Source organism: Apaloderma vittatum, unplaced genomic scaffold, assembly GCF_000703405.1.
Source record: "Apaloderma vittatum isolate BGI_N311 unplaced genomic scaffold, ASM70340v1 scaffold14937, whole genome shotgun sequence".
NCBI classification, from domain to species: Eukaryota; Metazoa; Chordata; class Aves; order Trogoniformes; family Trogonidae; genus Apaloderma; species Apaloderma vittatum.
This window is the reverse complement of record NW_009725860.1, coordinates 64,983-91,342: the sequence shown is the minus strand read 5'-3', so window position 1 is coordinate 91,342 and position 26,360 is coordinate 64,983. Positions and strand designations below refer to the sequence as shown.

Below are 26,360 nucleotides of genomic sequence, written 5' to 3'. Positions count from 1 at the left end.
AATACAGTTGTTTCCCACCTGAGAAAGAGAATTATTTTCCAGTTGTCTGCTGGAGACCTGGGTCGCTTCTGTTCTGCTTTCTAGATGAGGACTTCTGGCCCTTCTGTGAGATTGATGTAATTACTGACTTGGTTGTTGGTGATAACTTTGCTGGTATTTGTGTGCCCTTAAGAGGCCCTTTTCTTGGAGGCTCTGTAGTGAACTAGAGCAGTAATAACTGGAAGAAGGTGTGTACAGCACCAGGTAGGGCTGCCGTACTCTACAGACATGAGTTAAAGGATCCTCTGGTCAGATGAGCGTGGAAGTTTGGTCAAGGAAATGCTGACACATTTTATTAACTTGAAACATGTAATACTGGCTTTCTAGTGGCTGATTTTGGCAGTTTAAGCACTGACAATAAAGTGCCTGACCTGCATTTCGTAGTGAAACAGTCTAGTCGGGAACCCTGTAATAAGATGCCGAGTTTAGGCTAATGAGCTGTATAGAACAGATAAAATAAATCCAGCTCTTAGGGTCATTTGACAATGGGATTATTGTTACTCCTGAAAATGGGGCTTTGGATGGGAAATGGGATTCCTGTTATTTATTGTCACTCACTATTTCAGGCTTTAAAAAAATCATTTTAATGAAAAGTTTTAGGAGATGGGAAGAGCTATGTGATTAGCATAGGCTAATAGAGTCAGTTATTTTATTTTTCTTACAGTGATTATGGCTAGAAGGTCATGCACTTTATTGCATATGTAAATTGAGCTGTTCACAGGGCCAGACTGTTGTTCTCCGTTCCAATGCGCTGTCAAAATCTCTGCGTTTTAGAGTAAGCTCATCCTCCCTGCAAAATACCCGAATGTTCCTCCCAAATCATCAAGGAGGAATGGATCGAACCCTACCTCAACAGAGTAATTGATTAATTTCTGTGTTTTTACATCGTTGCAGTTATTCCAATGGCAGCCCCTTTTCTGTCTGGCAGTTTTCCCTTTGAGTGGAGTCCCCGGCACGGGGTGGCATTTAGCAGCCGTGTGCCTTACCTGGGGCTGCAGTGCCTTATCTTCTAAATGGCTACATTAATGAAATGGAGCCTTCTCGTTTTCTTGATTCCCGCATACCCTCACACCCCCACTTCCCTCTCCCTCTCCTCCTCTCTAATGAGGAGAGCTCTGAACAGGCGGAGGGGGATTTTCAGCCCAATAGGAGGATCAGTGATAGTCCCAGCTTGGAAGTGGAGGTACAGTTACTAGCTTCGGACAAGATTTGACAGGATCATGGAACCACAGGCATGGAAGAACCTCTTCTAGGGCATTTCCTGCCCCAAGGCACACTATCAGTTGAATTGGCAAGTGGTTGTGCAGTCAGTTGTTGATTATTTCTATATTTAGTATAGTATCTTAATCTTGCTATGTTGAGGAGTGCTCTTATTTTTTTCCAGACCTCCAGCTTCTCACACTTAGTTCAAATTCTAGACCCATCTTCTAGCTTGCTTCCTTTCCAACTAAGGAAAATAACTTCTGAATTTACATGTACGCGTGTTCTGTCCTCTTATGTAGGTCACTGTGGAAGACGTTGCATTTTCAGTTTTGTTCTTGCACTTGGCCATGCAGCTGCTTTTTGAAAATGAATGTTTTATTTGAGGATAAAGCTAATTTTGTTGACAGGCTGGCTATCAGATCACTCAGCAAAGAGTTCCTATTGCGGTGAACGGAAGTCTTTCATACAGTCTCTGCATAGACAACAAAATGAGCCACATGGTGACCAAAACTGTGAGGATTAAACAAATTCAGTTGGAGCAAGACAGTGGAAAGAGTCTTCATGATGACACAAGGAGCCAGACTCTTGTTGACTTGAACAGGGCTGGTAGGCTTCGATTGTTTTCCTATTTTGCTCCTCCTTTCTGTTTAAGATGAGTCTTTAAAGATAGATGGGTTACAGGGAACAGGTGAAAAATAAAACCAGCCACATGTGTCTCTCCTCGAAAATAAAAATTCATTAAAATGACCTCTGCGCTTGAATCCGGGTAATACTTGAATTTTTTAATGGCCAGTGGACCTTTCCCATTGCTGTTAGTCAATGACCATTGGCAAGTTAGAGATCAGTTGGCTTTAGTTGGCTCAAAAATGTATGTGTCAGTCACGTACAGCCACTTGGCTATTTAAGCTCTCACCACTGTATGCGTTGCTGTTAAAGAAAAAAAAAATCACAGATCTAGTGAATCAAGTTTGTGTGTAGAAGGAGCAGCTGTTGGAATTTGTCAATGCATGAGTCAGACATTTCTTTTAATTATTAGCTTTGAAAAAATGCAAATTTTTCTCTTTTAAACTTTGAAATCCTAAATAGAATGAACCCGATTAACACACAAAATGGGCAGCAACCTGGGTGGCCTGGCCTAACAGAGACATGGTGCTCTGGTGTCCATTGAAGTCAAGGGCTGTGGCTGCTCATACTTTTGGAAAACTGGCTCCTGAAGCCAAAAACCAGACTATGTCTGTTTACAGTTCTGTCTGTTCCAAGATTAAGATAAAGAAATGTGAATCTGGAATCATAGAATCATAGAATGGCCTAAGCTGGAAGGGACACCGAGATCGTGGGTTCGATTCCCGCTCGGTCCCCATGTGTTGCCTGGTCTAGTCGAGAGGTGGCATCCCTGCCCATGACAGGGAGGTTGGACTAGGTGATCTCTAAGGTCCCTTCCAGCCTAGGCCAGTCTATGATTTCTATGATTTCTATGACCTTAGAGATCATTTTAATCCAGCCTCCCTGCCACCAGGGATGCCACCTCTCGACTAGATCAGGCAACACGTGGGGACCGAACGGGAATCAGACTGGTTTTAAGGGAGGAGTCTACTAGAGAAAGGCAGAAGAGGAATGTGTCCTGATTGTGTGTCATCAGAAGGTGGGGGATTGCCTGTGGTTTGTCTGTTCCTTTAAAAAATAGGAGGAAGTTTTTAGAGCAATCTGCAGCTAGGCCCATAGTGACAGTTACTAAATTATACATGGGGGGTTATTTATTTATTTTTTTTCCCTGAAACCAGCCCAAGTGCTTTCATGTATTTAGCCAGTTGCACTCTAATATACCAAGATCAAAAGCTGTTGCTGAAAATCTCCTGTCTATTTCCCTGATAGGAGTCGGCCTCATGGAGGTTGTCATGGAGCCTGATATGTGCTGTGGGGAAGAAGCAGCTGCAGCAGTCAAAGAGCTTCAGCTCATCCTTCAAACCCTTGGGAGCAGCCAGGCAGTCATGGCAGGTACAGAAGGGGGAAGGGCACATTGTCACCAATAGTTCTCTGCGTTTGCAGCTTCTGGTTATTTTGCTCTGTGGCTGCTTATAACGCGTTGCCTTTTCTAGCTGTTTTTTTTACAATCCTCAGAGCCTGTCCTCACATTTGCTGTGCTTTGGGTGTCCTCACGGGCCTGCCCTCTGAGCTTTGCAGTGCTAGATTTTATATGGCCTCGCACAATAATTTTCTGGGATAAACCTGAACAGGAAGGAATGTCCTCAGGGTTCTTGTGGTGTTTCTCACTGTCTGTCCTCATCTTGCTTGCCACAGCGCTGCAACATGGAAGATCTGTGAGGATTAGTTGCAGAGTACAGATCGCTCCAGCACCTCGATATCTCTCTTACACTGAGGTGCCCAAAACTGAACACAGTACTCAAGGTGCGGCCTCACCAGTGCTGAGTACAGAGGGACAATCACCTCCCTTCTTCTGCTGGTCACAAAATTTCTAATACAAGCCAGGATGCCATTGGCCTTGTTGGCCACCTGGGCACACTGCTGGCTCCTATTCAGTCGACTGTCAATTAGAACACGCAGGTCCTTTTTCGGCCAGACAGCCTTCCAGCCACCCTTCCCCAAGCCTGTAGCGTTGCACGGGATTGCCATGACCAAAATGCAGGACCCTACACTTGGCTAAGTGTTGACTAAGTTGTGCCAGGGAAGGTTCAGGTAGGATGTTAGGAAGAATTTCTTTGCTGAGAGGGTTGTCAGACACTGGAACAAGTTCCCCAGGGACGTGGTTGGGTTGCCATCCCTGGAGGTGTTTAAGGGATGGGTGGACGTTGTGCTGAGGGTCGTGATCTAGGGGTGTTGATAGGGCTGGGACAAAGGTTGGACTCCAGGATCTTGAAGGTCTCTTACAACCAAAGACTCTTCTATGATTCTGTGATATAGAAGGTGTGTGACAAAAGTAGTGGGAGCATGGATCGTCACATGAGCTGTGTGTCAGTTCTCAGCTAATCAGAAAATGAGCATAGGCACTGAACTTATGCTGGTGTCACAGGTGAGGTGGAGTAAATGACAGCATGCAGCAGACATGGGTGCTGGGATTAACTGAAGAACCAGTGAGAGTGCAATTTTTACCTTGCTTCATCAATTCACACACACACTGGGTGTTCCTCTTCAGCAGTATGTTCACTAGGTCTCAATTTCCCTTCTCACTAGGGAGATCACTGCTGGTTTGGGAATGTGGGCCACAAAATTGTGTTGGTTCATGTTGTGCAGCAGGCTTGCAGATACCGATCCTGATCAGGTGTTAGAGGCCAAGGCCCCTAGGCCCATCTTTCTGAATTTTGGGATCTTCCTCCATCTCCAGGATCTCTCTAGCTGAGATCACCACTATCTTTCTGAGGCCTCTTCCTCTTGGGAAGCCTTGCTTTTGGTACTGCCTCTTCTGTCTGGAACCCTTCCAGGATCTCTCTAGCTGAGATCACCACTATTTCTGAGGCCTCTTCCTCTTTTGGGAACCCTTGCATTTGGTACTGCCTCTTCTGCCTGGAACCCCGAGGCCCCAATTTTCATAATAGGCGATGTGCAGAGGCACAGTGTGTGATCAGCCTCTTAACTGGTGATTCTGTCTCCTGCCTCTATGAACTGGAGGGTTCAAGTCACGCCATTTTTCTCAGTACTAATGTTGAGAAAATTTACAACCAGCCCATAGTTACAGCTAGCAAATAGACTTCTGCTTGGGAGTTTAAAAGTATGGTTTTGGGCATTCATCCCCTCCACACATAGACCCATTTATCAGCTTCCTATTAGTGCTCACAATGTCAGCTGTATTTTTGCCTGTGACAGTTGGCCTCACTGTTCTGGCAAGAAATTCAGTCCACAGTGTAAGTGGATGCATCTCCTGGAGAACTGAGCCAGACTGGTTCATGCATCACCCAATAAATGGGATCTGATAAACGTTGGCCAGCGATGCAAATCTGATTTAATACTGGTTCATGCATCACCCAATAAATGGGATCCGATAAACGTTGGCCAGTGATACGAATCTGATTTAACGTAGGAGAAAATAATAATCGCTAGACATTATATATGTCTCAGAGTCTTTTGTCACGCTGGTGTTACACGTGCCAGGTGAGGCACAGTTGTTAATATTAAGCAGCTGGTTTTGCGTGCTTCTCCAAAGGCCTTTGTGGATGTACATATATTCAGTTATTTATCGCTACTGAATTTGGCCCTAAGATTGCCATTGAAATTGCATTATTTTAGCATAGAGATCTCTGATGTTAGAGGAGAATTCCAGTGTTGAGGATATTTTTCCTTCAGTATAGTTGGCTTTAAAAGTATTGGGATTTGTTTTTATTTTATTTCCTTTTCAAGGTGGTGATTTTGGGGGCTTTCTGCTGTGGTTTTCCCTCATGATAATTACTTTCTTTCATATAAGGGCTTTACCCTCTCACATTTTACCTTCAATCTACTTGTGTATTCAGTGAAGACAAATGGCCAGTTTTATGAGGTGTCACTTCTTTAAAAGCAAACAGCAGGAAAGATGATTTCATTACAAAGTGAAAGGAAAAGAAGCTGGGCTTAAAGGAAAAAAGTTTTTTTTTTTAGAAGCATTGGCCCTGCCTCTCCTTTCACTCATGCCTGATTAACTTCATTGTCTTATCACATTGACACCTACATCCAAGCAGAAGAAGCTGGTCATGTCTCAAAATGAAGCAAGGGCAGGACAAGGCTATTCCTCTTTTGGAACAAGTTCTCATTTCACCCCAGAGAGAGAGCGCATGCAGAACACTTCTCCTGAAAGAGATCCTGGGTCATTCCAGCACTTTTTCCTTCATTTGCATGTCTGGCAGGACTCTGTGAACACAGAGGAAATTAGTGTGCTATCATCCAGTCTACTTTACAAAGTGGACCACGGCCTCTCCAGTCAATTTACATCTATTCACCAGAATGGGTTCGGGAGCTGTAGGCAGGTTTAACCCTGAGTTATTTTGTGCTCCCTTTAATAATGCTACTGTATCTAAACTGGGTGTGGGGTTTTTTATCTGTATTCAAAATTAAAACCCTCAAAAAGCACAAAAAAGCAAAGAGGGAGGCTACAGATGTTCCCTGTGCAATGTGGGGAAAACTACATTTCTTTTTAGTACAGCCTCTCCTGTTTGTTTATTCCCACCAGCTGAATAACTGTGGCAAGAGTTTTTGTCTCAGAAGGAATGTCTTTAGAGGGACAAAACTGAGGAAGATACAATTACGAGCTACTTGTGGTTGAATCTTTAGAGATATTTAAGGACATTCTACCATTTTGGACTAAAAGTGCAGGATGCTTTTATATGTAACTTTGCATTCAGTTTCAGTTTTTGGCAGACGGGGAAATTTGGGACACGGGAGGGATAGCAGTTTCTTGAAGGACAGGAAGAAAATTACAAAAAAATCCACTACTTCTCACATTTTGTCCTCGAGCTGTAAATTTCCAAGAACACCTTAGTAAATCTGTTCAACATATCTGTAAGTTCTTGTGTTCTGTGCTAGGGTAGTATATATCCATCAAATTGTAATTCCAAAAAGGTATTTTTATGCAGGTTTTGGAGGAATGGAAGCTTACAATCCACCACTTCAAATTGCTTGTCTAATTCTGCCCTTCATTTAGGAGCTGTGAATCAGAAGCTTTTTTCACTCTATGGCTTAGAGGCTCTATGCTGCATTGCACCATGCAGTTTGCTCTGAGAGGAATTACGAGGAGTAATTTTTTTTTTTTTTAAAGTAGTGTTCGCAGGAAATTTTGAATGATTGGAGGCAGAGTCTTGAGATGGAATCTCAAGAACAGTAAACAGAATGCTGTGATGAGGTGGTTGTTCCTCCTTTCTGAACATACGGAAGTCTGCTGTTCATGCTTTGCACGTAACACGCGGTTTATTAATGCGTGGCAAGGTTTTTACTCTAGTATACAGGGCAGGCTATTCTGTTGATGAAATTTCCTTTTACAGAGGGTCAGCTGAGAGTGGATGCCAATGTTTCTGTGCATCACCCTGGAGAGCCTTATGGAGTGAGGACTGAAGTGAAGAATATCAATAGCATGCGATTCCTGGTGAAAGCAGTAGGTAAATGATGGGTGCTTCATTACAGGAGCGTTGTAGGTATTTTGGGTGGTCTGATATGAAATGCATCAGGCTGCCAAGTGCAGTAATTGGCCTTCTGTGCCTGACTAGCTTCATCTGGATGTCCCACCTGCGCAGTTCAGACCAGCAGTGGGACTGCCTGGGGTGGCGAGGGCCCTGCTTGTGCCGTTGTCACTCTCGGCTTGTCCTCTGCTGTGGACTGGCCCCGCTTTTGCTGCTCCCTGGAAAAATAAATCTTCGTATGGGATGCCGTCAGTGTACTGGCTGTGTTAGCCTGCAGTTTTTCTTGCAGAGTTAACCCTCTGCCTGCAGGAAGAATAAAGCAGATGATTCAATGGCTAACACGTTTAGTACTGAAATGTGTTAGCAGTAGCTGTGTCCTCCAGTGTAGGTAATTGCTTTCCACCGAGTGCTGTAGGTGGTGGCGCATGAAGTTCAGATGCAGCTTGGATATGAAAAAAAAGGATGATTATTATGTCTCTGAAAGAAAGCTGAAGTGGGTGATAGGAAGGTCGCTAGAAATGTATGGCTTGGCTGCAGCGCCTGGGAGCAAATGTTTTCTGTTTAAAAGGAATGAAAGAAGGTGAAGAAAGCACGCAAAGAAAGAAACAGTGCTGGAGGGAGAGACAGTGACTGATAATTCTGCCAGTAACTACTGCTGTTTATTTCATTAAGGTTAAAACAACAAACTATTCCATTATTGCATAGCAGTGAAAAATGGAATAGTGGAGCGTACTAAACCTTACAGTGCAGTATAAAAAGCTTACTCTTTTTTCTTTTGTTTCTGTCAGACTATGAAATACAGAGGCAAATTGAAGAACTTGAAAATGGAGGAACAATTCTGAATGAAACACGAGCCTTTGATTCCAAGCTTGGGTGAGTTTTTATTTTGGAGGAACATCAGGAATGGCAGCTTTAGAGTGCCAGGGATACCTAGTAACATGATCAGGAGAGGTGATGTAGTATTGCTCAGCTTTTGTCTTCTAAAGCTAGTGTTCGCAACCATTACTCCTCGCAGGCGGTAATTCATTCTTAAAGTCGAGGCTTTTTCACAACGGGTTGGGTGCTACATAAAGCAGTGTCTGTGTGAAAATGACTGCCCTCTTCCAGACACGCTTTCTTTGAAGCAGCCTTAACAAGTTCTCTTGATCTTATGAGGCAAAGTTTTTTGGTTTGTGCTTTTTCCGTAAAACTGATTCTGTGGTGTACCACTTACCACATCTTAATTGTTTTGTGTTTATTTTAGGTGCACTGTACCAATGAGAGACAAAGAAGGAAAACAGGATTATCGGTATTTTTTTTTTAAATTAACACTTGAAGAACTGAGAATTTACTTAATTTCTTAAGAGTAGTTGGTGTAATGAGCATATAAATTTAGTCAGCATAGTAAACATGTATTGGCAGTTTGCCTTCCACTGGAAGGGGAAGAGACCTATCAAAATCAGTGCTAGTCTGAGCAGTTCAGATCTAGAACTGTGTCTCATCTCTGCTAAAACCTGCAGACCTTTCCCAAAAAACTACGCTGGAGTGCCTTAGCTCAAAGTGGGTAAGTTGAAGGTAAACTTTGTGACCAGTATATGCATATCCTTGAGAATGCCAGACATAAAACATGAGAATATTTGTTCCTGCTTTAAGAAAATCCTGAGGGAGATGATTTTCAGATCCCAGCCTCTGCCTCTTCATTGTTTGTAGAAATGCAGCAGATCATTTTGTGAATTATAATGTTAGGGATTGGCATGAGGCTTCTTTAACAAGACTAATTCAGACAGTAAAGACCAGAAATATTATTACTGAGATTATGATCAGTATTAAACTGTTTTTCAGACTTTTGTAACCTACTGCTGCACATTATACATGAAACTTAAAATATCTATCTTTAGGCAGATTTGAAATAGAAATTATTATAGTAAATGTAGAGAGTGCCCAATGTCCTTTATTCTGATATTTTTTGAACCCTTCATTTGATCATGTAAGAGTGAGGTTTCTGCTTCAATCATAGTTATTCGAGTGGTTCGAATTGGCCTTCTCTTTTAAGGGAGCCTTTTGTTCTGTGATGGCACCCTGCTGAGCGCAGTAACTTTGCTTTTAGCGCAGCATGAGTTTTTATCGAGATTTTCTGAAGTTACTCTGGAAAAGGTTACAGCCTGCCCAGATCACTCCTAGCAGTTGGCTATCAGTCTGGGTTTTTCCCTCCCAGTCCACTCCAGTTTTTGTCCAGATCCACAATTCAGGCTTGACACCAAAAGGAGTGGGGGTTGTTTCCATATGCATTCTTACTGGGTTTATTCGGGTTGGGGTTTTTTCTTCATTTTTACTAGGTTTATGCCAGAACCAAACCTTCCTCCATTGATTCTGTACGATGCAAAATCTTTGCCAGCTAATATGAACCATCAGCAAGTGGTAAATATTGACTGGATTCATGAGAGGCTTCCCGACCTCCCCAGTGTGAAGAGAGCAAAGCTCGTTGAACAGTATGGGATTCTTCCTGAACACAGCTTCACCTTATTGGTAGGTCTATTGATCCAAGTGCTAAAATAAGCCTGGAAACTTCAAAGCTGCACAGTTTTGGAAAAGATTTACAAATGTCGTATTAACCAGCTGTCAGTTTTCATGGAGGTTATTTAGTTGTAATTATGTCCAATGCATGCTTGGTACCTTGGAGGCCTATATCTAGAGTGCTGGGGAAAAGAAACCACACGCACTGCACCTAGAAGTGGAGTTTATCGTGCAATGTGCAGTTAAATAACTATTTTTCAATATTGATCTTGTCTGCCTGTACACGGATATGGACCCGTGACTGACTGCAACAAGTGTACAACTTTCTGCTGACAGTCCCTTGTGTGCAAGTGCCTGCTCTTCTTGTATTTGGGCCTGGTACGAGGCTGGTCACATTGTCACTATTTAACAAATCAACAGGCACGTTTTTGTGACTGCAGAAACAAAACCCACAGTTTAAATCTTTCAGCTTCACAGCCCTGCTGATCTGTCTTTCATGTTATTTAAAAACAAAAAACAAACCAACAGACTTATTCTCAGGTAAATACGTGAAACAGCAGTACAGTATCAACTTTGACCTCACTATGCAATATACACGGGATAGGTTCAGAAGAAGGAGTGAGAAAGAAAAGAGCGTGTCAAATATGGATATAAATAAGGAAATGACAGAAAAAAATCACTTCCAAAATTATTCTAGACGACTTAGAGCCATCTTCTCTGGAGGGGTTGTCTTGTAAGCTACATTAGGTGACACTGCTCTGACAGGGTTTTTGGACTATAGATGATTTTCAGAGGTCCCTTCCAACCCCTACTGTTCTGTGATTCTTCAATGCAGACTGTGTCGTCTCCGTTTGCCAGTGCTAACTCTGGGTGTTAGTATACACGTGCAAGATTAGACATTTCACATAGCCAGGTAAGCTAGGACAGCGTCCTGCCCTGGTTACCTCTGTGATTAGTGGAAAAAGAAGGACTTCTTTAGAGTAAGAATCAGAGCGGAACCATAAGTACTTTAAATTGTTCTCTGGAGGACAATTCCTTTCCTTTGACTATAAATGGAGGGAGAGCAGCACACTTAACTTAGCTACCTAATATCCCTCCTTTGTGTGGCTTTAATTTAATATGCTTGTACAGAAGCTGATTCTACAGAGAAAAAAAAATTCTTCTGACAGAGGCTAATAGGAAACTGCTTTTGTGGTGGTGTGCCATTTTAGTGAGCTGCAGATCTACTGTTTGGTGGGCAGGTGAGTCATAAGTCTCATCAAAATCATGAAGCTGCAGTGGTAGATAGTATCGAGAGGTTTCGGTCATTGTTACCTTTCTATTTTATTGTATAAGCAGCAAAATGGGATTTTGCAGCCAGTATTCCTGTCTGTGCATGCATTTTTTTACATTGACATACTTCTCACGTATTAAAATAAACAGGGCTCAGTAAGGTAGATAGGTCCTGAACCGTTTTATCTGTTGTTCTTCTCCCACGCTGTGGTGGGTTGACCCTGGCCAGCTGCTGAGCACCACAGCTATTTGCTCATTTCTCCTGACAGTGGGACAGGGAAGAGAATAGGAAAAGCAAAACCAGGAAGACTCATGATGTCAGATAAAGATACGTAAATAAGTGAAGGAAAAAGGAAGGGAAAACCCCCAAAGTGATACAGATCACTCGCTGCCTCCCCCAAGTTGATGCACAAGTAGTCCCCGACCAATGGCCATGACTGACCCCCCCAAAATCCCTTCCCTCAGTTTTCGTTGTTGAGCGGGGCGTTATATGGCATCGAGTGTCCCCTTGGTCGGTTGGGGTTAGCTCTCCAGGTCGTGTCCCTGCCCAGCTTCATGCCCCTCCTCAGCCTACTCACTGCAGGGGACAGAGTGGGGAAGAAGCGAAGGCACAGCAGCAGCCAGAACACGGGTGTGTTGGCAGGGCTGCTTCAGTCACAAGTCCAAAACACAGCACCCTCTTGAGAAAATAAACTCCATCCCAGCCAGACCCAGCACACCCAGTCTTTCCACTTGGCATAAACCCACTTCTTGCACGTTTTGATTTCTCCCTGCTCTGTGAAATCTACTATTGCCTTTGCATTTTCCGTTTTAACTTTTTTCCCCTACGACGTCTAAGGCGATTAATGTGCTCGAAGCTGAAATCCAAGATTCGGCTTGTAATAAGATAATGCGTCCATTTGAATGCATGAAGCGAGCGTGTTCCTCATTGCCAGCCTGCTTTTATTGTGCATTAGAATGTCAGCATGTGTACTCTCCTTAAAAGTTGCTTGCTTGTTCACTGAGAGACTAGTTAACCTTAATTCATCTGAAAACGGTGTGTCCGTTGCCGTGTTAAGCTCACATCAGAAGTTGCAGAAGATTGCTGATAGGACCAGATGCACAAATCTAATGAGCATTCTTTCAAGTTAGAGCACCCAGGAGTGCTCATTAAATTAATGGCAGTGGTAGAGGGATGGCTCTAAAATGCAGAATCTCCATTCTGCGCCAACTTGTTAGAGAAAACATTATGCGCCAAAGTTAAAATAAAACAGTACTGTACTTGAGCATGCGGGTTAGTTTCTGAGCTTGCTTCATGAGCTTTATTCTCCGGTATGATAGGTGCCTGTATGTGCTGCTGAACTGAGAATCTGAGACTCCTGCTTTTGCCTGATTGCAAGACGTACTGAAATGGAAGGAGATTGTTACCTATTAATATCTTTATATTTGAAATTTCTGAAGTGTAGACTGCTACATTTTTGACAGTTTTGTACCAATTGCAAGAATAAATGAAGTTTCTAAGTTTCTCCATGCAGAACCATTTTTATTGATAAAGATACAGTTCTTTGAGCCATGTAGACTTCATGGTATTTGGGTACTCAATTTCTGCATGCAGTTTCTGCTTCGCTGTGTGAACTGGTAAGCTGGCAAATATTTCAGTTGAGAAGTATCTCTGACAACTTTGCCAGTTACGATATTGCAATATTTTTTTGTCTTGCCTTCCTATTGAGTCAAAAAATAAGATGAATTGGTATGGGTGTTAATGTGACATTTTGTTTTCAAAAATCATGCTGAAGTCTGGAGAGGTCCGACCAAAAAGTAGATCAGTGGTCACAGTACACCATTAGAACACAAAGTCTGATCACTTCCTCATCTGAATTCCAAATCTTCCTGTGCATTTACCATTCCTCTCCTTAGATAAGAGTGGCCATACCACTTTGGCTTATTGCTTTGGTGGAATAATTACTTCGGTGAACCCTTCAAATGGTCAAAAGTGGGATGCTCTAGAAGTTGGTTTTGACCATTTTGTTCATGACATGCTGTCCTCATACACTTTGGTGTGTAGGTGAAATTACCAAAGAATCATAGGATGGTTTGAGTTGGAAGGAACCTCAAAGATCTTCTCATCCCAACCTCACCACCATGGGCAGGGACACCTCCCACTAGACCAGGTTGCTCAGAGCCCCATCCGGCCTGGCCTGGAACACTTCCAGGGATGGAGCATCCACAACTTCCCCGGGCAACATGTTCCAGTGTCTCACCACCCTCACAGTGAAGAATTTATTCCTAATGCCTAATCTAAATGTACCCTAGTTTAATACCATTGCCCCTTGTCCTGTCACTACACAGCCTTGTAAGCAGTCCCTCCTCGGCTTTCCTGTAGCCCCCTTCAGATACTGGAAGACCTTACGGTCTCCCCGGAGCCCTCTCTTCTCCAGGCCGAACAGACCCAATTCTCTCAGCCTCTCCCCGTAGAAGAGGTGCTCCAGCCCTTTCATCACTTTGCAGCCCTCCTAAGGACCTGCTCCAGCAGGTCCACATCCTTCTTGTGTTGAGAGCTCCAGAGCTGGAGCTTATTTTCAGAACTTAAATCATTCTCTAAGAAGCTGTAGGAAGAAATTTGAACTTTGTTTGGCTGCTTCGCTTGTCTGTTTTAATAGGCTAGATTTTCTGTTTTTTTTTCTCCCCTGACAATCTTGCACATTTCTGCAGCAGTTGTTACCTCACAGTTGGTTATTGTGGGAACTGTGATGATGAAAATGGAAACAAGAAAGCAGAAAATTACTTTTTATCTGTGAACATTGATGTAGTTTTCTTCTTCAGTTCTTCAGGAAAAGTTACTGGTCTTTAAAAGCATAAGTTTGCATTACAAACCCAGTGTCCCTGCAGATTGGACCCATGGTGTTCTGTAAAACAATGTAGTGTTTTAAACTTGTTTAAAAAGCATCTGAAATCACTCCACTGCTAGTGGTGTTCTTCTGACATCTCAGTACCATTAAGTGATCATTTTAAACCATGTTTAAGGAAGACATTTGCAGCTGGTTGAAATACCGGTATGTCAGATTTCATGCCAGTGAGACTCTAATGAATAAGTTACAGCGTATTTGATGTGTAAATGGGAGCACCAAGTGGGCCTGGATCACAGAGACAGTGCTGCAATTTCAGATTTCTGATTTTCCTTCTAGGAAGGTTAAAATACGTTATTCAGAAGTAAGTGAGAAGAGTCAGCATTCCTGTAAACCAGTTCATTAGGGTGTGCAGTGGTTTCCAGCTCAGATCTGTTGCGATGGGGTTGGAGGTGTTGGTAGTTGGAGTGAATCTGGCATAAAGAAAGTTGACCAAAATGCAGAACAAATTGAAGTCAAGTTCAAGTAGTACAGTATCTAGAAACTGAAGCTAATCAAGTTGTGCCTGCATTTTTCTAATACGGCAAGAAAGTAAGGAAAACGTTTCATGTCTTGTCAGTCATTTTGATGTTTTGACATTCTGCCTCATTCATTTCAGTCTAGCATTGCTGGGTTTTCCTACTCTCTGGCTACAGAAAATGACAGTCACTTAAAATCAGCTAAAACGAAATGCAAAGGAGTTTTGGGGAGTAGGTCTATTTTTATGTGTAGAAGTAGTGAGTATGGGCTTCAGCACCTGGCAGCGTCGTCTGTCTGAGTGTTCCTGGGCTTTTCTGCTCTTGCTGCCTGGAAATCATCTGATTACTGTGCAAAGGCTGGGTGTGTTTGTCCTTGATTTATTTTTTTTCTCAAAGGTCTGGCGGCAGGGTCAGAGCTGTCGTTCCAGCCAGGCTGGTGGATCCAGAAATCTGAATACGCTCTCTGACACGAACGCAGTGAAGGTGTTGGACGTTCTGCGTCTGAGTTGCGTAGCCTGCCTTCACACCTGCGGCACCCACAGGCGGTGTGTGCTGTGTGCATCAAGTTGTAGCTACACCTGTTCTGCCTGGGGTCTTTGTAAAACCTTCTACGGTGTGCGTAAAGAAACCGGCATTTATCCACATTCGCTTTTTCCTACCTAAATGAGACGGGTTTAGTGAAAGGGAACCCGCTGTTTAAATAATCAGTGTTTGTTTGTGCTGATGAGTCCTGAGGTGAATTAGAAAGAGCACAGCGGTTAGTAATGCCTCATTTTTAGTAATTCCACTTAACACACACACACGCACAGTTACTGTACTTCGGTAATCATGTTGTCTCTTTACTGGTTTGTCCAAGCCAAATTTGCTCCTCTGGTTTATTTAGCCTTAGATTTTAAATAATTTGATTACAAAGTAACTGATAGTTAAATTTGTGGAAACGCTGGGAAAGAAGGGAGTTCTCTGTCTGTGTGTGTTAGATGGGTAACTAGGTGGAGTTCCAAGGTTTACCTTGGTTCTCAGAAGAGCTTGGTGGCTCTCCTAACTTGAGGACTCTGTTTCTTTGCTCACAGTCTCAAGGTAAGAGGGCTGGGTGTGGTTTTTGTCACACCAGTTTTACTGCAGATCAGCTATTAAATCCTAAGTATATTTTGTTCTGTTCCACAGAACAAGGAGCAGAAGCCTGCAGTCTTTCACAAACCCTACATCACTAGCAATGAAAAATGTGGTGTCTAGAGCTGCGGGGAAGTTGGTGTTGTGAAAGTTTTGAGGAGGAAAGTCTAAAATTCTCTATTGCTATGGTGATAAATTTGCCTTTTAAAACGAGGACGAGTGAGGCCATTTTGATGGGATATGTCTGAGTGGAAAAGTCAGGCTTCATTTTAGTGCGTACCTGCGCTCTTTTCGCTTGGAAGCATTCGGAGATCCGGCTGTGCTCAGTCTGTGCTTGGGAAATGTTTTTGCTGTGATGACAGTGCACTTAGAGTAGTTCCAGGGCCGTCTCTGAACTGTTGCCTCTCAACTTCTGAGAGCTGGCTTGTCCTCCTGTGCATTTATGCAGTGCACTGCAGAAAGTCCAGTGGCACACTGGATTTGGATTCCTCCTTGAAAGGGGTAGGAGCTGCCACTTGGTATCTCTTCAGCCTTCAGCAGACCTAATGAGTTGTGTGCTGCGGTTAAAGATCCATCAGTGCCTCCATGACCCACCGCATAGCATTCAGCAGACTGTGCAGTGTCTGTTCATCTATAAACAATCTCAGATTTCACTGAGGCCATAAATTGAATCCCCTGCTGTCATGTCTTCTGAGCATTTAGGGTGCTGTGGAAAAGCTTACTTAGCTTCTGTGGAAAAAGTGGAAAAACAAGCCCCTGCTTCTTACAGCATTACCTTTCCGTATCATCGAAGGGTGAATGCAAGCGAAACTCATCTTTCAGTCCAAAGTAAATAGAAGTGATTGCAAGATCAGGAGTGAAGTATCTCTAGACAGTTTCGGGAAAAATCTCTTCTTGGTAAAAGGTAGCGTCACAGCCTGTTAGGTGGCAGCATTATATTTTCTAACCTTATATGTACTTAAAACATGTGAGAAGGTGAAAAAGCTTCTCCTCAAATGCCGATTTTAGGAAAGAGTTAAGAGAAAAAAGATAGCTCCTTTATTGGAAGTTCCATTGAAACAGACAGGCTGGCACATAAGCTGTACATACTTCTTCTGTATTCTAGACATAACATTTTTTCGCTCTTATATTAATAAAATTACTTCAAAGTCATGTGGCTGCAGTGAATTCACAAAAGCAAGTTTATTTTTAGGATTAGTATTTATGCTCTGAGTGTAATTGTATAATTAATTGTGTTTGTACTCTGGAATCTTTGATGCATTTAACTTTTCTTAAACAGAATGAAGACGGATTAACAGAATTCTTTGAAAATGTGGTAAAGCAGACCCAAATGAAGCCAAAGAAAGTCATCGGCTGGATTCTGAAAGACCTGCTCAGTTATTTGAAACAACATTCCCTTACAGTAAAAGAAAGGTCAGGCTTCTTGATTACTCCCGTGGTGAAACAGAAGTGATCCTTTTCTCTTTTACCATGAATAGTATTGTGTCACTCTGTTGCTCGCCCCTGCTGTAGTTACTATCTGTGAAGTTTGTTGCACTGGGCAGTACTCCGTAGGTCCTGACGCTGTCATGCTGGATGCAGTTAATCAAACACTTCGCAGAGAAGAGGCCCATGTAGTTAAGAGTAGTAATCAGTCTTCCTTCTTTCAAACATGACAGTCAGGCTCTCAATACCAAAGTTGAATATAGCATATTGTGAGGAAAAATACCAGCTCGTCGTGCTAAACTACATAATCTGTAGGCAACCAAGAGTAGCCTAGGTATATTACTTCATCTTCTTCTCTGTGGTAAATTCTGCCCCCTTTTTCCCTAGCCCAGTCAGTCCTTTCCTCCTGGCTGACCTCCTGAACCTTCTAGAAAAAAAAGAGATTTCTTCTACAGCAGCAAAGCAGGTAAGTACCGCTTTGATTTTACTGCACTTTGATCCTGTGGCTGCTTACTCCATTCATGTAGCAATTTTATAATCAGTGTGTACCAGTACGTGGGTTGCTTTAAAAAAGAGAATTTAGAGTGTTGGTGAAAGATTAAATTTGTATCTATCCTATATACATATAATAGATGAAAATGCCTCCTGTGTACCTGATGTGACAGACGCATCTGCGTATTCAGCGTGAGAAGCGGGCACAAGCCAAGCAGTAGATTTAGGCACCATGAACTGAAGTCAGGTACATAAATCCTGCTGCTGAGCAGACTGGGCACTAGATATCAGTTTCACAACTCAAGTCAGACCCGAGTGAAAGGTCAGTGGGAGCTAATCCATGACTTGCAGTTCAGCTGAATTCTCCTCGGTCTTAAGGGAGAGTAGAGTCTTCGTTCCCAAGCATTAGCATGTGGAACAGGGTATTGCTCACCTGGGCGTAGTTACAAAAAGGGTTCTGCTTTGGTGCACCCCTGAATCAAAAGGGGGCAGGTCTGGCCTTTCTTTTGTCCTTCCTGGAGCAACTGCTATCATGGGCCTCTCAAGCAAGTAGTGATGGTAATGCTAGTTTCTCCCTTTAAAAATACCACCTTGCTTACAACAGTCTGAAAAATCAGCTCTTGGTGGTTTGTATCTAAAATTGTGAAACTGCTTATGATGGGTACGGTGACTGCTGTGTCCATAGACAAAATTTGGAGGCTTTCTGTGACAGGGAGTAATCAGTCATGCACCTTAAATTGTTGCTGGCTCATTTATGTGGAATGCATTGTCTTTTCAGATTTAGTATCATCCTCTAGATGAGTACATTAGATGGCTGCTGCTGCTCAGGTGTTCATCAGTGAAACTGTTAATAAATATATTTGACTTGCAATGAAGATATTTAACTTGCCTTGTCTGCTGCTTTCAGGCCTTTAACTGTCTAAGATACACAGAACGTATTTCCATCTTTCTAGCACGTATTGATTTAATCCAAGTACAAGGTTGGAGTAGCACTGAAGTCAATTCACTTCTAGTGTGTTTGTTTGTTTGTTTTTTTCCATGATTATAAACCAAGTGTAACTGTTGCAAATGTGGGTCTTTACCCTACTTGGAGACACTTGGAAGTTTCTTCCTGGTTTGTTGTTTTCTTGTTTGGAGATGCTTGTGATTCTTAATTAAGTTGGTCTTGTTGGCCAGCTGCTGTGAATAGCCAGCTGCGTATGACAGGCGTCGTAAATGAGGATTTAAGCGCCTGACTTCAGGCATGTGCTTATGGAAATTTCGGATTGGAAAAGTAAAAGCTTCAAAAAGGCGATAAAGTATTAATAGGAAAAGCATTGGAATGCAGAGCAGTGGTTCTGTGCCTGCGGGGCTATGGCACACCCATCCGTTTGGGGTGTGCATTTGAAAGGGGGGCCTTGGAACTCCGTTCCTAACTCTTGGCTTCCCTGTGGAGGTAGAGACAGCGTACTAATGCTCTTCTAGGGGAGTTTCTTGCCTTGTGATGTATTCGTGTGCCAGCACTTTCTGACAGATTATGAAATGCCAAGAATTTCAGAGATGCTTTTCTTGTTTAATTACCGACTCCTCGTAATGTGCATGTTGTCCTCGGCGTTCTGAAATTGGACACAGAGAAATAACAGTAACTGTTTGCCATCACTGAGCGATGCTATCAAACTGCAGAAACCTTGCCACATTTAGAAAAGTATTTTGGTTGCCTGGATGTCGGAAGAATAACAAATGTTTATAACAATTCTCAGCAGTAGACGGAGATACTGGATGGCCCGAGGGCAGAACAGGCTATATATACACAAGAGCGAGCAGTTGAATTGCAGCGCTTGGGGGAGGGCGGGGGGAGAGGGAGCTGCAGCGATAGAGACAGATCCAACGAGCAAGGATGGAAAGGTTCGATGGGGTGAGCGCGCAGACACGTGTACGTGCTCGCTGCGGGAAGCTGTTAGCAGTTTAAATTTTTTAAGAGGGCTTGTGTTTGGTCCCTGCTGTCTAAGGCACCGAAACATGGGCAGATAAAGAGCTGCGAGGGCTGGTTATGGACACGGAGCATTGTGTGGTAGCACGTGTGTGCCAAGGAGAAGGCATTGCCTGCTTACATAATTACCACTCTAGGTAATTAGAGAGCTCACGCCCAACTTGCCATCAAATGTAGCATCCTACTCCAGAGTTTTTTTTTCAGCCTGGCGTGCCCGTGCAGAGGGGAGCAGCGTCCAGCTCCACTGGTGTGCAGGGCCATGGGGTGAGGGTGTCCCCGGTCAGGGGCTGTGGCTCAGCCCAGAGGCACTGTTTTGAAGCCCGCGGTGGGACGTGCCAGTGCTGCTCACCCGAGGCAGAAAACCAGGCTGATGGGGGAGTGTGCCTGAGGTGGGCACTGAGACCTCCTGTGCAGGGCTAGCAGTGTCACCGGCATAAGGGGCCGGTAGGTAGTTAGGTAGGGCTTTGTGGGAGGAGACGGGCTCCTGGGTCAGGAAAGCAGAAATTTGGCCCTGCTGCCAAGAGCCACGTTGGAGCATCTCGCCGTGGACGCTCTTGTCACGTATCTGTCAGGGATCTGTGGCGGGGCGTGGAGCAGAACGTTAACCCAGGTCATCTTTGCTTCGGCAGTTGCCCAGGTCACCTGTGAAGGAGTAACTTCCAGCAGACCCGCCTGGCACCCTTACTTTAAAGTAGGTATCGGGGCAATGAGGACAGTACACAAACGTTGAACAGAACCTTCTGCTTTGACAATTATGGCCAGGCCATCTGGAGGACTGGACCCAGCCTACCCCTCACTTTTGTCAGAGGCTGAGGGACAACTGCCAGGCATCGAGGCTTCCATTACTGGAAAGGAGAGATGCCCAGAGGACTGAGGCGAGCGGCACCGCCTGCCGCTTCCTTCCCACCCTTGGCAGCAAATCACTGCAGAGAGGGTTTCCAGTTGGAGCGTTCTCAGGCGCAGCAGTCAGCTGGCACGTTCACCAGTTGCAAAATGTTTGAGATGATGCCCGTGGCAGGCAGACGTGTGAGTCCTGATTAATTCATCTTGACCAGTGGTTTAGCTGCTACGCCTGTGTTGGTAGAAGACCGAAGAACATCATTAAAATCTAATCACGCTTGGGCAAGAATCAATAGTAGAAACTACTGAGGTTTCAGGAATGGAAATGAGGCCTGAGATTCTCGTTTTGGCTCTGGAGACTTCATAATTTGATCCTTCTGTTCTGGTGCAGGCAGTTTGTGTAAATGAGTTGAAATCATTTTTTAAACTGCTTTCTTTAGATTCGTACTCCTTGCCAAGTGGAGAAACACGTTTTTAAAAGTGCATTTTTGACAGGTCTTGGCCACATCTCTTTCTGCTTTCCTACGTACCTGTAAACAAGCAAGGGCCTTGATAACACTGTTGCTCTACCAGCGAAGTGGAGATGCTCATTACCAAATTGAAAAGTACACATGATGCAGATGTCACAGGGAAAATCTGGTGCCTTCAGGGTTTCCAATGGGCAGCTTTTCTCAGTGCCAGGAGACATTTGGCATAGGAACAGCGGGGAATCCGAGCTGGATCTCTGACTGTCAAGCCACTCTGCCCCCGATCCAGTCCTAAAAATCACATCTGCCTTTTCCCAGGAGAGCAATGGGAGCTTATTCACTGCCTACCCTCCGATTTGTGCGGCATTTCAGGCTCTCTGGGGTGTTCTGCTGTGGGCTGTGCTGTGCAAAGAAGACAGGGCTCCTTCTGCAGGGTGATGTACCCACCTGGTGCCTCAGGAGGCCTTGAGGACAGAAAGCTTCCTGCCTGGTCCCTCAGGGAAGGTGTGGGAAGGGACTGCCCGGCGTAGCAACAACAAAAATAAAAACCTCAGAACAGGCAAGTGGCTGTAGACAGGTTCAATCTCTGTTGGATGTATTTCTTTCTAGGGGTGTTCCAGGTGGCACTGGCATGATGATTTTTTAAGTACTTGCACTGAAGGGAAGCTCTTGTAGAAGACATCATATGCTGCACTGATTTATTTAGATATAAACACCTGAAAGCTTTACTTACAGCGGTTGTCACTCTGGCTGCTTATCAGCAACTTTAATATCATGATCTGCCTTTAACTCTCTTACAAGGAGAAAAAACAAGATGTAGCTGCTACAATACAGCTGCGTGTCATTACCCTCTCTCAAGGTCTCCAGCAGAGCGATAAGATCCATAAAAAGCTTTGGGGTACTGCTGGCAAACAAATCTCCTCTTGCAGGAATCGTGTCCATGACTGATTCTTAAATACTTGTTGCGGCTACCAAATCATTTAACTGAAGGTCTTTTGTACCAGAAAATTCCTCATGCTGAAAAGAATTGCTCGAGTAGTTAAGATACCAGCCCACACACTTCATTTTTTCCTGAGTTGCCTTGCTGCCCTGCTTATTACTTAACATGCAGTTTGAATGCCCCTTCGCGTCTCCCCATCCCAGCCTCTTCTTCATCCTACAGTAAGTATTTTGATGCTGAAACTTTGATGTGACATCCTTTTCCATGTCGGTACACAGCGATGGCCCAAACATACAATTATACCTACAGCTCAGGATGGAATACAAGCAGCTGTTTTAATAAGGGTTTTCTTTCTCTCCTCCCATGGCTCTGAAATAAGAGCAAAGGGAATAGAGAAAATGACTGCTCAAGGAAATTACTGTTTTTTATGAATGTTCTTCTCTGCCACATTTATTCCTGTGCTACAGCACAGGAGAACACACCAGCATTACTCAGTGATTATTCTGGAGTTTGCCCAGCATTCTCATACTCGGAGGTGATGCATAGGTAGGCTGGAGCTGCAGTGTTCCTCCTGCTCGGCGCTATTTTTCTTCAGCTTTGTCACACGTATCCTCGCTGCGGCTTGCTGAAAAGGACCGGTAATGGAATGAGTTACCTGGGGTTGGACTTGGTACGGTAGCCAGCTAACCGTCAATTCCCATCATTCACGGAAACGTGTTTTCTTCGCTGCTCTCGGGCAGTTCTTGTGAATAATGTGCGGCAAGAGCTGCCAGAGGAACAGCCTCGCAGGCAGCGACGGTCTCTGCTGTGGTATCCCCTTCTCCCAGCCAGGGAGCAGTGAGGTACCGGGGGGCTGTGCTCGGCAAACTTCTGTGCAGAGGTAATAAGTGAAAATGCCTTGTCTTTATTTCAGGATGCAGAAAAGGAGGAGAGGGTACAAGAGCTCCTTTGGCAAGGCACAGGATTACATTTTGGGTTTGTTCACTTTTAGGTAACCTGCTCTCGCTTTAACTAAAATCTGGCATCTTGGATCAGTAACTGCAACACTGCACGTAAGCAACATCGGTAAATTGAGACGCTGACCTTCGCTCCTCATTGTGATTTTCAGGTGCTTATGGAATTGTGGAAGGGAGAAGGGAAGACTCCTCTCGAAATCATTAAAGAAAAGAAACTTGAGCTGATACAGGATCAAAAAGAGCTTGAACAGATCTGCCAGGCGGTGATTGATGGACAAGAAAATGAGGTGATTATGATGGTGCTGGGAAGCTTGTGCACTACAGCGGTCTGTGGCACTAAAAAGGGGGTTAAAATGGCCTCTCTGCTTTTTTTTTCCTTTTGATTGGCCTTTGAGCTCTAGAGCCAGTCTAGGAGCATTAAAGCTGCTGCTGAGATACTATCAGGCTTTTCTTCTCCTTTCTTATTTTACTAAGTGTCTTTTTTTGTTGTTTTTTTTTAAATTGAAGCTTAGACAAAATGATGAGCAGAAGAAATTACCAGTCTGGCTACTGCACTAAGTCATTCTGAGAGAACATAAAAAATTTAATGCAGGAAAGCAAAACTGCCCCTCTTCAGCTATACTGCTTTTAACCTGACCTGCCCACCCGGCCACATAACTCTGATTTTTATGTCATCTGTTGTGATATTAGGGCAGCACAGTTAAACTGCTCTGACGCTGGAGATGGAGATTATCTGCCAGCGAGCTGTCTAAGTTTCGTAGTTAGAGACTGTATCAGAGCTGGCAAGGCAAAATTTTGACTTGCATCTGTCTCTTCGCTGTGTCTTTCTGGCAGTGGAGGGAGACAGGGACTCGCTCTCCTGCCTGACGATGTCTGTGGGGTGGGGAGGAGCTGGACCCCTGCGGCATCGGTGGCTCCGGCAATGGTGTCCGCTCTGCCATCCTGCTGCGGGGCTGTGGCAGCAGCACAAATGCTGCGGCGGGGAACATGGGGCTTTGGCCCTTCCCCATCTCCTTGGAAGGACACACGGCAGCCTGCGTGGCTCAGCAGTCTAGAAAGGTCTGAGCCGAGGAGAAAGGGAAAACAACCTTGCTGGTCGTGAAGGGGAGGGGTGGGAAGGGATCTTGAGAGAGTCTAAAATCTGCTTTATAAAAAGCAAAACAAAAGCAAGTGCTTATATGTTCTCTGGAGTGATAATGTAAAAGCAGAAGTGAATAGCTTACTTCTAATGCAAACACTGTCTAGATACATTTGCCATTTGGGAAAAGCCATTAACATCTTTTGAGAACAATACCACCCACCCCGGATCTCATTGGGGGATGCTAACAGCTCCGCAAGAGCTTTTGATAAAGAAAATGAGCTGGCAGTAGGTCGGCGTGACCTCCATCAGACTGACTCATTTGCAGAGCCTGATAAAAGTGCTGCTGTATTTTCCGGCTGGTGGAAGCACAAGTGTGGACAGAAAGAACATTAGGGCTGATTGGGAAGTGCAAAAGGTCCGTAACTACACTCCCATTTCAATAATGCTGCTTTCTCCAGGAATGTAATACCTCTCTGTTTTCCACTGTTTTAGTCAAGCCAAATGCAGCAGAATGGCCTCACTCCCCTACTTTTTTCCAGGTGGTCTTTTGCCAAGGCAAAAGCTGCCTTGAAGGCCTGTAATTCACTGCTTGAAATTGCTGTGAGAGCTTACCTTACAAAATAGTGCTAGCTGAGTACTTGACAGGTGAGGGGAAAAAGTATGCTGTGCTTTTTGATAGTTAACTTTCTTTAAAATGAATTTACAAACAGCCGCTCAAGCCAACACTGAGCAGCTTATGAAACTGAAGTATCTGGATTGTGCTGGATTCTGCCCCATATAGGTAATTTCTAGCAGATAGGAGCAAGAAGTCCTTTCCATATTGTGACATTAGAGAAGATTCTAGACTGCCAGTAACGCGGATACAGTAATGAGTAGCAATATTTGCATTTGTGCTTGGTATTGGCACAGGGCGTGGTTCATATGTTCACAGTCCTTCCCTTAATACCCGTAAACAGGACATCTTACTCAATTTGAAGCTGTTGTGTTTTGGCCAGTGACTCTGACAATGTAGAGAAAATCTTCCCTGCTCCACAAACACTACGAAGGCCCCATGCTTGTCTTTCAGCAGTAGCATCTCCTTTAGGAATGCCCAAAAGTGAAATTTCCAGTGCTTTCCCCCCCTCCCCCACAGTGTCTTTACTTAGCTTTTAAATATGGCTTTTGCTATTTTGCAGGTGATTGTGCATCAAACGCTCGCTGTCTGATAAGAGGTCGTATTTCTGATCAGTTAATTAATTGCTAGGCTGCAAAGGATTCCATGCTTAAAGGAAGCAACATGCTGTTACAAAAACACCTACACCTGCACTTGAAGGACCTCACGAATATTATCAAATAGATGACGATTCGGTGCAAATTACTTGTTGTAACTGAACAGCATGTTGAGTAAAAAGGTACAAAAAGAAGTCAGTCTGATTTTTTTTTTTCTGGCTTTTTTCCAGAAAGTTGCTGCAGACACCATTAAAATCCCAAAGTGTTTTCTGACTTTTCCACTAAGAGGCGATCTATTGGCTCTAAGGCCCTGCTGCAGCAGGGACCTGCTCTTGCCTCATGGGAGCAGAGCAGGAGCTTATTGGAAAGCTGAAGGCAGTTTTTATAAAAGTATCTTAGCCCAAAATATGCTATTCTACCACAGTTCTCCAGAGGACAAAAATATTCATACTTTGGCTGTGAACAAGTGAAAATGTCCAGGTTTCCTTGTAACACTGCTCTCTGTTTGTTGTTTGGTTGTTTTTTTTCTTTCAAGGTTACGGCGATAAAAGCAGGAAATCGCAAGGTTCTAAATAAGTTAATTGGCCTGGTACAACGAGAAACACAAGGACGATCCAATCCTGTTCTGGTGAAGCAATTATTAGAGAAGAAGCTGTCAGAGTAGCCATGAGAGAAAACCATCCAAGTGTCTACAGAAGACGTGCTTTGTTCTGTCTTGTTCACTGCAAATGAATGTCAGCGCCTCCTCACGTAGCATCAGGATTATTGGCTGGATGTGAAGCCGCGTTACGTCCTCGCCCTCCCCGGCTGCATCAGCCAGAGGCAGATGAGCCAAAGACTATCAGGAGACGATACAGGCCTTTGGCATCTCCCTCACTTGGGTGTGGCAGTTGGAAATGGGATTGCCACAGCGCAGTGGGAAATGACCTCCCCGGGGTGCCTGTGAGCATGCAGAGAGCTGAAGCTGTATTGGTTAGTTTTGTCCTAAAGCGAGTGTAAGCTCAGCTTTTCTAAGCTGCCTCTTTGTGAGGAGGGAAATTCACAGTTCTGGAATGCAAAAGGCTGGTGGTACACACCAGCAACCCACTGTAAATCAGGACGTGCTCACTAGTAACAATGATTAAAACACCTAGCAGAAGGAGAAAAACCTGTCCACTGCTGTCATTCTGTTTGGTTTCTGAGGGATGGGTAAAGGATGAAGTCACTGACTGCTTAATTAAATTCCTGAGGCTAGTGCCACAAACGGATCCAAGTGCCTACATCTAAGAATGAGCATCAAATTGTTTACTCACCTTCTCGTTCTGTGCCCAAACATCTGCTTTGCCTCCTGTCTTGCAGCTCTTTGGGTTGCGAAGGGCTGTGTGCCTGAGCCCTTCCCAGGTTCACATCCCAGGTTTTTTTTTTAGCAGAGCAGCTGTACTTGTGC

The 26,360-nt window shown here is 44.0% G+C and overlaps 1 protein-coding gene across 1 annotated transcript in view; it reads left to right on the top strand.

Annotated features, from left to right (window-relative positions):
• GATB (glutamyl-tRNA(Gln) amidotransferase, subunit B) overlaps positions 1–25,598 on the top strand; it is a 31,947-nt gene extending 6,349 nt beyond the window's left edge. The window contains exons 3-12 of the mRNA XM_009873083.1: positions 1,650–1,848; positions 3,115–3,237; positions 7,203–7,316; positions 8,126–8,210; positions 8,581–8,625; positions 9,653–9,842; positions 16,835–16,968; positions 17,368–17,446; positions 22,797–22,931; positions 25,470–25,598. Coding sequence (XP_009871385.1) covers positions 1,650–1,848; positions 3,115–3,237; positions 7,203–7,316; positions 8,126–8,210; positions 8,581–8,625; positions 9,653–9,842; positions 16,835–16,968; positions 17,368–17,446; positions 22,797–22,931; positions 25,470–25,598 — 1,233 coding nt within the window. The remainder of the gene's footprint in view (positions 1–1,649; positions 1,849–3,114; positions 3,238–7,202; positions 7,317–8,125; positions 8,211–8,580; positions 8,626–9,652; positions 9,843–16,834; positions 16,969–17,367; positions 17,447–22,796; positions 22,932–25,469) is intronic.
• The last annotated feature ends 762 nt before the right edge of the window (positions 25,599–26,360 follow it).